The 12366-nt window shown below is 53.5% G+C and overlaps 1 protein-coding gene across 1 annotated transcript in view; it reads left to right on the top strand.

Annotated features, from left to right (window-relative positions):
- Window positions 1-12366, top strand: part of CFAP74 (cilia and flagella associated protein 74) — a 98169-nt gene that overhangs the window by 62712 nt on the left and 23091 nt on the right. The window contains exons 18-26 of the mRNA XM_061159783.1: window positions 483-647; window positions 1955-2117; window positions 3265-3335; window positions 3815-3937; window positions 8039-8160; window positions 10064-10192; window positions 10387-10474; window positions 10942-11115; window positions 11945-12078. Coding sequence (XP_061015766.1) covers window positions 483-647; window positions 1955-2117; window positions 3265-3335; window positions 3815-3937; window positions 8039-8160; window positions 10064-10192; window positions 10387-10474; window positions 10942-11115; window positions 11945-12078 — 1169 coding nt within the window. The remainder of the gene's footprint in view (window positions 1-482; window positions 648-1954; window positions 2118-3264; window positions 3336-3814; window positions 3938-8038; window positions 8161-10063; window positions 10193-10386; window positions 10475-10941; window positions 11116-11944; window positions 12079-12366) is intronic.

Consider the following 12366-nt stretch of genomic DNA (forward strand, 5'->3'; position numbering starts at 1 on the left):
GCATAACTGATTATAATTGTTATATCTTCTTGCTATGGTGAATCTTTTATTAATATACAACCATTGATCTTTTTATTGTTTCCATAGTTTAGCCTTTTCCAGAATGCTGTATAGTTGGAATCATACAGTTTGAAAACTTTTCAGACAGACTTCTTTCACTTATGTAGCTATACACATCTAAGTTTCCTCCATGTTTTTTTATGGTTTGATAGCTCATTTCTTTTTAGCTGGCTTGATTTTTAAAAAATTGGACTCAGGTGCTCCCCAATGTCATGATCAATACACAAGTTTATGATTTCTGGCATGTGAATTGTGTTCATGAGTGGTGCAGAGACCTTGCCTCTCCCCCATGGAGCCAGATGCAGACCTTATCCATGAGTGTGAGGACAGGGTCAGAGCTCCGTGTCCCCTCAGCTGTGGGGTGACAGGTGGGAGAGGAGACCTGCTCTGGTCACCCTATCTCACTCAAGGTCTTCTGGCAGCTGTCCCTCGACAAGGAGCTCATCGACTTTGGCAGCTACACAGTGGGTGAGACTGCAATCCGGACCATCACGCTGACCAACACTGGGGGCTTGGGCACCAAATTCAGATTTCTTCTGGCATCAGAGTCCTGTGAGATGGACACCACCCAGTCGGCCGTAAAATTAGTGAGTGTGCTGCTGCTCCTGGTCAATGCTGTGGCTGCTCAGCCAAGGGCAGCACGTGATATTTCCTGCCCAAGATACAGTCCCATGAGTGTGAAGTGGGCCATGAGTCAAAGGAGCCTGTTGATGTGAGTGGGACGAGGAGGGGTGGCAGGACAGCCTCCAGTCCATCTGGAAGTGCTCAAACTCTGTAGGGAGCAACCTTGGCAGCAGGACACTGTCCCCTGTCATGTGTGTTGGCAAGGCAGTGGCCAAGCATTCTCAGGGTGGGGACATCCCAGACCCCTCAGGCTGAAAAGCTCAGCAAACCCTGCCCTGCACCCATACCTCTCTCAAAAGTATGAGGGAGGCCCTGGTCCTCTCACGGGAAGGCTGTGCACATGCTGCCAAGGAAACAGAAACAGGAGAGACCCCATCCATGGAGACAACTTCCAAAATAGCCAGTGGACAGGGAAGGGGGTGGTGATCATTTGGGGGTGAGCACAGAGAGAGAAAGTTTGCCTCAAAATATATGTCTAAGTTAGTTGAAACTTTCCTATAAAAAGCACTTAGTCTGTTTTCTCCGCTGCATTAAGGGGTTTCAGCAAAGGTCCTAGAAGGGTCTCCCCTGGAGAGAGAGAAGGCAGAAGTCCCCTGAACAGCAACATGGGCCAGCTGCTGCAACAGAGGTTGGGACTGGGGTGTGAACCCAGAGCATGGGATAATGAGGGAAGAGGGGGCACAGGAGCCAGGCTTATGGAGGGAGGACAAGCGCCCAGGCCCTCAGGCTCTCCACAGGCACTGGCTCTCTGTCTCAGTGAGTGTCTGAGCAGCTGGACAGCAGCTCCACCAGGGCAACACCCTGCATGTCCCCCATGGACCCTGAGTCACACGCAGCAGGCACTCAGCCAGTCTGTTCCTGAGCCCAGGGGAGAGGCCTGCGGGTCAGTGCCCTCTGGGAAAGGAGCAGAAATGAAGTCAGTCTGCAGGGGTCTGGGCCAAAGTCAGGAGAGCTCTGGGCTGGAGCTTGGGGGGGACCCAAGCTCACAGTGGAGAGCAGCAGGTGTCCTGAAGGAATTCAGCCTCATGCCTGTGTGCAGAGTCTCTAGGAGGGGTCTGAGGAGAAACCACCTGCATTAGAGGAGGCCCTGAGCCCCAGGCAAGTTCAGCACAGGTTAATGGAGAGCTGCCAAGGAGGTCATGCAGGATCCTGTGGTCCCCAGCCCAGATCATGACCAGGCTCTCAATGTGGCACCTCAGGGATGGTGGATCTGGGCAGCTAATGGGAAAGGCAAATGGACTGCACTAAAGGTATCATGTTCTCTTTTCAGAGTAGTATCTTCATATATGAAGACAAAAGTTTTTATGATAAAATCACCACCAGTTTTTCTGAACATCAGACGGAGGGCAATGAGTCATCCCCTACAGATGTACCAAGCCAGAAGGAGTCTGGAAAGCTGGACGTGAAGGAGCAAGAGGAGGGGCACCCCATTGGTGAGCTGGGCCCATGGCCTGCACTCAGCATGCAGCCCTGGGCTCCTTGGCACAGGGGCCCCGAGTCCTAGCCATGTGATGGACAGAGAGGCGGCACTCAGCATGCAGCCCTGGGCCCCTCAGCACAGCGGCCCAGAGTCCCAGCTGTGTGACAGGCAGAGGGGCTGCAGGTTGGGTCAGAGGGCCCCAGAGGACAGATTCCAGGAGCCACTTAGAGCACATCCGCACAGACAAGGCCAAACAACTGTGAAAACAGGCTAGATGGGGTACTGTGTTACCTTTCCAGGACTTGGCAGCCCCCCTCCCCCTACCATCCCAGCCTGGCCCCCCCATCCTCCCCCCCACCCCAACATGACTGAGCCCTCACACAGCTTTCTACCATTTTCTCCTCTTGATACAAACTTCTCAAGTCCACTTTCAGCTCCTCCTGCCTTGAAGCAAAGCCTCAGATGGTCCACTTCTCAGCCTCCCCACTCTTCTCCGCTGTCCTCTCTCAGACATGCTGCTCTTAGGCCATTTTGAGCAACTCAGGACCTTCTCCCACCCAGGCCTCCCACTCCAGAAGCCACAGTGCCCACTGTCTGAGTCCACCCAAGAAACCCCAGGCCTGGGATCACACATGGCATTGAAGTTGGGGGTCCCTGAGTTCCCAAGGCCCCCATGCAGGAGATGGCCATGGGAGCTGCGAGAGTGGAAACACATCCGTGTAAACCTGGGGCCACAGTGACAGCCTTTTGTGCCAAAGAGCCAGGCTGTCTACCTGCACTGACCCTACTGCCCTGTGACCCCTGTCCTGGCACAGAAAGGTCAGGATGCCCTGCCCAGGCCTGGGGCACAACCCCACTCCACTCTGGTCCTCCTGTGCCACCACGTGGCCCTTCTTTGCAGAGCTGGGTCAGGGGGAAGGGTAGAGGCCCTGCCTGGGTGAGGGTGCCCCCTGTGAGGGCCCTCGCCAGCCCTGGGGACAGGTGGGTGGGGGCAGCACGTGATATTGTCAGGATGAGCCATCTGTTCAGGAGGGCTGAGGTGGCCTCTACAAACTCCAGGACAGCACCTGGTCTGGGAGAGGAAGGGGCCCTGGTGCCGTAGCTCTCCTGGCCTGGCCTGGCCAGCCTCACCTGTGAACCCCCTTCTCTTCCAGAATCAGAGGGCGTGACCTTGACCACCATCATGACTATACCTCCCAATGAGGAACAGATGGAGTTCTCGCTGGGAGAGGTCAGCAAGGCCCGCCTTCCTCCAGCCCTGGGGTGGCCTGTCCATCTGACCAGAGCTGGATGAGACTAGTCTGGTCACCGGCCTTGCAGCCTCTGGGCGATAGCTATCTCAGCCCATATCTGGCCACCCCATCCCTGACTGGGCTAAGTCAGTCCCAGAGCCAAAGAAGCACACCTGGGTGCCCCTGTTTAGTTGAGCACAGAGGAGACTTCCACGTGGGGCCTCCCTGGCCAGAGCGGCAGGGGTGGGGGTGGGGTCCACATATGTGTGCGTGTGTGTCTGTGGGTGTGTGTCCACATGTGCACTGTGTGTTCATGTGTGTTCATGCGTGTGTGCAAGGACCAGGTCATCAGGAGAGCAAGTGCACACAAGGCTGCGGCCACCTCGCACCCACACAGGGACTGGCCACGGTGAGGCCATGGGAGGTACCTTGACCAGAATGTGAAGGCTGATCAGCCTGCCGCCTCTCTTCCCTGCAGATAACAGAGGGGGACATAGGCCCCTTCAGCTCCATCAAGGTGCCCGTCATCTTCACCCCGATCGTCCCGGGAACGGTCTATAACAGTTTCAAGGTCGTGTTTAAGAATCAGCAGTGCCCAACTGTGAGTACCATGCTGCTCCCCAGGCATGGGATCCTGCCCTCCACTTTCCATCCACCCAACCACGTGGGGCCTGTATTATAGAAAAACCAAAAAGAACTTTTTGGCCAACCCAATATTTTGGATATTAATCTCTTATCAGTCATATCATTTGCAAACACTTTCTCCTATCCAGTAGGTTGTCTTTTCAATTTTGTCAATGGTTTCCTTTGCTGTGCAAAAGCTTTTATGTTTCATTAAATCCCATTTGTTTGCTTTTGCTTTTGTTTCCTTTGCCTTTGGACACAAATCTGAAAAAATATTGCTGCAATTTATGGCAAAGAGTGTCCTGCCTGTGTTTCCTTCTAGGAGTTTAATGGTTTCTGGTCTTATATTTAGGAATTTAATCCATTTTGAGTTTATTTTTGTATGTGGTGTTAGAGAATGTTCTAATTTCACTCTTTTACTTGTAGCTGTCCAGTTTTCCCAGCACCATTTATTAAAGAGACTGTCTTTTCTACATTGTATGTTCTTTTCCCCTTTGTCATAAATTAGGTAACCATAGGTACATGGGTTTATTTCTGGGTGCTCTATCCTGTTGCATTGGTCTGTGTGCCGTTTTTTGCACCAGTGCCATGCAGTTTTGATGACTGTAGCTTTGCAATATAGTCTGGAGTCAGAAAGAGTGAATCCTCCAGCTCCGTTCCTCTCTTTCAAGGTGCTTTGGCTTCCCTCCATGTTCCTTCCATGTCCACCTTCCCAGTGACACAGTCTTTGACAGGTTCTCCTTACATGCCTCACAGAGGGCTCTGTACAGCTGCCTAATGCTTTGATGCACGAGGGTTTGTGGTTATTTTCTTATAGTGAACTATGCCTTCCACCAGAACCAAACAGGCCTCTTCCCCACCGCTGCTCAGACACCTCTAACAACAGCTGCTCCCACAGTAATGACAGAGCCACCCTGTTCTCCTCTGCTTCCCCTTAGCCTCATTTCCCTGTGTCCCCTCCCATAGTCATCCTTTTTTAATAACCCTATATCTTTTAAGGAGCCAGGTTTTGTGTGTGGATCCTACTAATGCTGTCTGTCTTTATGGGGAGACTCCAGTGTGTTCACAGCATAATACTGACACACGTAATCTCCAAAATATACAAGCAGCTCATGAAGCTCAATACCAGAAAAATGAACAACCCAATCAAAAAGTGGGCAAAAGAGCTAAAGAGCTAAATTTTTCTCAAAAAATTGAAAGCATTACCTCTAAAATCAGGAACATGAGTGCCCACTCTTACCACTGTTACTACAACTGACAAAGAATTAATCTCCAAAATATTGACACACTTTGTTTTACTTCTTCTATTAGTTGTATTGACTATTCATTTTATGATATTATTTCCTCACTTTCAATTTTATTGTTTTGGTTGGTTTAATCAAGTTGCTACTTATTCCTTTTCTTCCTGTTATTTGGAAATTCGACTTTCCATTCCATGAACAGTCCCCTCCACTTTCAGCCCCCAAATCCCACATGACTTTCTACTTCTTAAATGGAAGAGGAAAACCCTCCAGGACAGACAGTGCCCAGCAGGACACTCGGCCAGCACTTCCTTATGACCAAAATACAGTGTGACATTGTATCCCTCTTACTGACCTTCTTTCTTGGCCTTCAGTGTCTGAGTTTCACTTAAGTTTCACTGGAATTATTAGAATCTCCTCTGAACCTGCTGCCACTGCTTTAGAAGTTCTGACCTGACACCATGGTCCACGTTCCTGGGCAGGTGGTCCTTTCCAGCTGTGACCACTTGATGCATCTGTGCTCACTGCACTGTCCTCTGCTCACTGCTTCAGGAGGCTCTGCTCTGCCATGTTCCTATTCAGTGGCCAGAGATTTGAGACAAGACACTCATTTGTTTGTAACAGAAACCCCAAGGAATGGGCCATGCCCTACAGTACCCCATAGTGTTCCACAATACTCAACACTGCCCACTGTCAGCAGTGCCAATTGGAGTCCCTTAGAGCCTCAGAGGACCCTACAGGACCCCACAGAGACCCTGCTCTGTGACAGGAAGGAACACGGGCCAGTGCTGGGTAACCAACCACTCAAGAGAGGACAGCCTGGCCGGGGCTGTGACTTTGAATCAAGGATGCGCCAGCCCATGGGGGCCCTGCTTAGTGTGGAGGGCAATGAACACCTTGACTGCTCCCCACCCACTGACTTCTCCCAACCAGAATCGGGACCACACATGCAGCCACTGTGCAGCTGTCGGCCTCCTTGGGTGAGCAGGAGTCTGGACTCCCCATCCTGCCTGCCTGTTTTCCTGAGACCAGGCCCCTTATGACAGGGCTGGAATCTGCCAGCCTGCAGCCCCTTACCATCCAGGGGTCTGGGGGCCCTGTTGCCGTCTCCCCATAAGGACAGCCCCCATTCCATGTCCAAGCCTCTCCCACCCTGATGGCTCTGCCGTAGATGGGGGCTTCCCTGCCCCCCTTCGTGGACATCTGAACTCCAAGGCCTGGGTCTTTCTTCGCCCTCATTTGTCACATGTCACCCCCGAGTCCATCTGCTCACCTGGAGCTGATTCAGGCGCTGGCAAGATCGGCCTCTCTGTGACCTGCCTGGCCTTGCAGCCAGGATGCTGCTCAGGGCCTCCAAGCCTCTCAGCCACTGCCCCAGCCCACCCCCACTGCCTCTAACAGAAGAGGTCACCTTTGTCCTCAAACCCTCTCCTGACTGCCCCAGCAGGTCCATCTCCCTGGACCTGCTTTCTATTTATTCTGTCCAGTCTGTCTCTGGCCCTGGAAATGGGCTGTGTGTTTTGGCGACCCAGTGGCCTTGGATCTGGTGCAGCTGTGTTCTGAGGTCACAGTCCTGCAGGTGGTAGGAAGGAAGGCCCCCCACCCAGTCTTGTGGGTTGGTGGTCCCTGGTGCCACCCTGGGGGTGCTGCTGTGCACACACTCACCTGGCAGGATACCCACAAAGCCCAGCTCTGAGACCAGGACTTGGGGTCTGACTGCAGGGAGAAGCACCTCTGTGTCTGGGCCCTTGAGAAACCTGGCCTTCCATCTGTGTTGGCCGTGTGACACACGATTCTGTAGCAAAAGGGTTTTTCTAAACTGCTAAAAATGTGGATATTTAGGAAGCTGCGTGACATGTTTTTGTGAAAACTCATTGTACCAGTCTACCTTCTCATGTTTAAAAATTTTGAAAATAAACAGGATTATTTAAATTATATGATGTGGGGACCTCCCTGGTGGTCCAGTGGTTAAGAATCCACCTTCCAATTCAGGGAATGTGGGGTTTGATCCTTTATCGGGAAACTAAGATCTCACATGCCTCGTGACCAAAAAACAAAACAAAACAAAATGTAAAACAGAAGCAATATTGTAACAAATACTATAAAGACTTTTAAAAAAAAAGTATATGATGTGAAGGACTTCCCTGGTTAGGATGCTCAGTGGTTAGGTTCAGTGGTTAGGATGCTGAGCTCTCACTGCCAATGTTCAGTTCCTGGTCAGGGAACTAAGATCCCACATGCCACAAAGCACGACCAAAAAATAAATAGAGCTCTGCCCATTAAAAAAAATTATCTAATGTGAAAACTGCCATAGATCTCAAAAACATGGCCAGTGTAATTTTTTAATATATATTTGGCTGCAACAGGTCTTAACTGTGGCATGTGAGATCTAGTTCTCTGACCAGGGATCCAACCTGGATCCCCCACATTGGGAGTGCATAGTCTTGCCACTGGACCACCAGGGAAGTCCCAATGGACAATTTAATTATTAACCTTCCAATACTTGTAAGAGCTGGGGCTTCCCAGGTAGCGCTAGTGGTACAGAACCCACCTGCCAATGCAGGAGATGCAAAAGACAGGTTCTATCCCTGGGTTCAGAAGATCCCCTGGGGAAGGGCATGGCAAACCACTCCAGTATTCTTGCCTGGAGAAGATCCCATAGACAAAGGAGCCTGGCGAGCTACAGCCCTTGGGGTCGCACAGAGTCGTACACAACTGGGCATGCGGTACTTGTAAGAATTACAGACCATGCTGCTGAGTTCTGTGTTAGCTCTCACAAGCACTGCCTGCTCTGCTGATGAACATGCATGTTGTTGGATTTTCGTGTTCAAATTCAGTTATATTTCAAAGTCGTCGGCGTGGCTATCGATGTGCCTGTCTGGGTGCCGAAGCCCAACGTGGACCTGAAGATCTGCATGTACGACCGGCTGTACCAGGACTCGATCCTCGTCCACACACGGTGAGCCCTGGCGAGGTGAGATCCGAGACCTCAAGGTAAGGGTCTCCAGGGGTTGCCCTGAGAGCCCACTGGAACCCCAGGGCCGTCATAGAATGGAAGCCCGAGGGTCAGTGTCAGACAGAGGCTGACAGGTGCCGGGCTGCTGGCCTTGAAAACGGAAGAGAGGCTACAAACCAAGGGACGTGGCATCCCCAGAAACTGGAAAAGCCAGGAGAGCGTTCTCTGTGGAGCCTCCAGGGGAACCAGACCTGCCTGCAGCTGGGTTTCAGCCCTGGGACATGGTGTCTGGGCCTGACTTCCAGGACCATGAGGATAAATCGGTGTCATCACCCCTGTCTGTGGGAGGTCAGCACCCCGCATGCCAGGTCAGGCCCCTCGCAGACACAGACAGGAGAGGGGGCTGGTCCTCTGAAGGAACATAGGTGGAGTTCCAAGAAAAGAAGCATGTTTCATTCACAGAATTTTGCAAGGGTGTCCAGACACCATGGTTGTCATTTCTTTTTTACTCTCCCCTTTTTTTTTAACTGAAGTTCAATTAAGTGGAAAAAAGAGGCAAGCCCAACAGTTAGAGCTTAGTGGATCTTCACTAACCAAACACAGCTGTGTACTTGGCCGGCTGCTGCACCCAGGGTCCCGCTTCTCTCCGTAGGTTGGGGCGATGTCAGCCTGGGTGCAATTGGGCTGGCACCTGCCAGCTGCTGGGTCCCCAGATGTCAGTGCTGCAAACATCGGGGGACCTGCTTTTCCCGGGGGCTGGGGTCTCGGAGCAGAGTTCAGATGGATTGTTCGGGAAACCAGGGTTTAACGGGGTCTGGTCAGTTTACCTCGGTGCAAAGTGTGTCCACCCCTGGGGAGGGTGGGGGGACAGGGAGCATGGGAGCTGTGCTTTCTCAGCCTGTCCTCTGAGGCACACACTCGACCTCTTAGGTTTGTTGAATGATTTTAGAATTCAATGTTATTACCAGTTTTATGGATACAGGGGTAGCAAGGGAGTGAGTTCACAAAGACCCTGGTTGTAGTTGCCTGAGGGGAGCTCAGCCACAGCAGAAACCAGGGTGGGAGGGCCCAGTCTGAACACCTTGCCTGGTAGGGGACATCCAGTGCTGGGTGACACTGGGGCCAGAGGTCAAAGTTGAGAGAAGAGAGACCTTCCCTTGTGATCTCAGGAGCCCATGGGTCACTCACGGTCCCGATCGGCCCTGGGTTCCCCATGCAGAGGGGCTGTGAGAATCATCCCGGGCAGTTAAGGAGACACCAGGAGGCCTGAGAGGCTCTGGACCATGGCCTGGGGTCCCTGGTGGCCCCCGGGGGTGGTCTCCTCTACAGGCCTGGGGCAGCTCACACACTGCCTCTCTTTCTGGAGACTGGAGAGCAGGTGGGGAGGGGCTGTCCTGATGGGGCTGTAGCCTGGGGGCTGGCTAGGATGGGACACCCCACATGGTTGACTGGGGGCACACCTGGCTTTCTCTAGCGGGTCCTGAGTTGAAAGCAAGGACAAAAATTGGGGAAGCTGCCGTCACTGACCAAGGCCTGGCCACCTGGGGCCTCCCAAGCATCCTGCAAGAGAGCCTGTGTCTGAGCGTGGAAGGGCAGAACTCTAGGAGGAACAGGGCCCCTTCTCCTGACCCCTCCTGGCCTGTGAGGCGCTTCCCAGAAAACACTCAGGTTCTGAGAACCGACCGGGGTGACTTTCAGTTGTGATGTTTTTATTTGTAAGGATCCCTCAGCCAATGTCATTTCAGGAAAACCTGCCCCTGTGAGCAGGGCTCTGAAGCCTCTCTGACAGTGGGGGTAGAAAGTGGGGGCTGTGCCCAGCAGGGCTGTGCCTGGAGGGGGTGCGCTGGGCCCTGTGGGGCAAGGACTGACCTCAAGTCGTTGTCCGGCCCTCCCTTGGATGCTGCAGGTCGAAGGCCGCGTTGCGCCTAAAGTTCGAGGTGTGCAAGGAACTGCGGGGCCACATGGAGCTCCTGCCTGAGACTGGCTACATCCAGGCGCTGTCATCCTACTCAGTGCAGCTCAAGTTCCTGCCCAGGTGATGTGCCCAGCGGGGGTCCGCTCCTCCCTGGTGGTGGGGGGTCCTGAGTCACAGCAGGAAGCCAGCCCCAGGCTCCTGTATTTCTGACCTTATGTGTACCCTGTGGCTCTAGCACCCTCACAGTTGAGCCTTTTGTCATTTCTCAAATATAAAGAAGAAAAGAACATTCAAGTGCCCCCTGTCTCTTGCAGACACTCCCTCCCAGAAGACGCAGGGAAGTATTTTGACAAGGAGACCAGGGTTCTGGAGGCCCCAATGACTATCCGGGTGGCTGACCAGGTCTGTGTGGGGCTCATCTGGATGCCAGGCACCCTGGGGGAGCAAAGCTGTTCTGCCCTGGCTCTTGGAGCCCATCCTCATTGGCCCCCTGCACAGGGGAGACAGAGGGAGGGGCTTGTGGATCAGAGAGGCCCCTGGATGGGCAGGGCTGTCCCCGGGGCACCCAGACCCTCACATTCGTACAATTCAGACCCAGGTGTCCAGGGTGTGCACATCCTGGGTACACATGTCATCGTGTGCACACACAATGCACCGACATGCAGATGCACATGTGTGTGCACACGTACCCTCCTGCCCCCTGCCCACCTGTGCTGCCCGTGCCATGCTGAGGCCAACAGGAAGCAGGTGTGTCCATGAAAGGTGCAGAGTCAGTGCCAGCTCACAGCAGGACTGGTGCTCTTCTCAGTTTTGGAGACACTTCCCTAACTGACCGCAATGACCGAATGGCCCTGCCCTCTGCACTTCAGATCAAACCGGTGGGGTTTACTGTCCATGCTGTAGTCACCACCTCGGACCTGGAGTTCAGCCCCGCGGGGCTGGACTTTGGCTACTGTACCATCTACGAGGCCATCAGGACCCAAATCAGCCTCTGCAATCATTCCCTCCTGCCCCAGGAGTTTGGGTTCGTCGGACTCCCCAAGGTGCCTCGCTCATGTGGTCAAAGTGGGAGGTACTGGGCAGTGAGGGACGAGGGGCTGCTACCCTGAGTCCTGGTGCCTGGCCAGGCCTCACCCACCTGCAGACTCCATGCTCACTCCCAGGCACCTCAGCCAGGGTCTCTGACTGTCCCCACCTCACCCTGCCCCTTTCGAGCTCTCTCCACCTGCTGCACGCACAGCACCCAGAGTTCTCTCCCCTACCTCCCTCCTGAGACTCCGGCCTGACTGACCCTGCAGGGCAGCCAAGAGAGGCCCAGGCCTGGTTTCCCTCAGTCCTCCGGGCTGCCCCACCAGAGACCCATTGTCTACCCCCATGTATGCAGACACGTTCACATACTCACCTGTGCACACATGCATGCACACACATTCATATACTCACACCTGTGCTCACATGCATGTACACACTCATACAACTGTGCTCACATGCACACACACATACTCACATACACCTGTGCTCACATGCATGTACACACTCATACACACATACACCTGTGCTCACATGCATGCACACACACTCATACACACATAGATACACATACCTGTGCTCACATGCATACACACATTCACGTACATACCTGTGCTCACATGCATGCAGACACACACAAACACACCACCCTCTCACATGTACTCACTTGCACACATGATCACATACACAGAGACAGACTCACACCGGCGTAACACATTTACATACGTGTCACCAGACACACATTCATTTGTGCTCTGCCACACGCCTGTCCATGTTGCTCCCCATGGCACTCCCCAGCAGATCATCACATTTTCGCTTTGCCGTCCGTGGTCTTCCTTTTACCAGTTTGTGGACATCCAGCCCAACGACGGGTTCGGGACAATCCTGCCACTGGAAACACTGCAGCTCGATGTGATCTTTCAGCCCACCAAGGCCAAGGAGTACAACTTTGAGCTCATCTGCAAGTCAGAGATTAACCGGTGAGCCTGACACGGGGGTGCGTGCAGGGCCCGGGCAGCCAGCTGGGAGTGTCAGCCCCAGGCTGGCCAGGCTGACTGCAGGGCTGGGCGGCAGTGCCAACCTCAGAAAGCTCGGCACACCTGGGTCCAGGCCACCTTGCAGGCGTGTGAGATGTGCACATGTGTGCATGCACCTGTGAGCGTGCATGAGTGTGCGGAGCATCCCCTGGGCACAAGCCTCACCTGCCCTCATGCACTGTGTGATCCCAGGCCTCCATGTCCACCCTGAGAACTGGGGCTGAGAAGGCA

Source organism: Dama dama, chromosome 14 (assembly GCF_033118175.1).
Source record: "Dama dama isolate Ldn47 chromosome 14, ASM3311817v1, whole genome shotgun sequence".
Classification (NCBI taxonomy): Eukaryota; Metazoa; Chordata; class Mammalia; order Artiodactyla; family Cervidae; genus Dama; species Dama dama.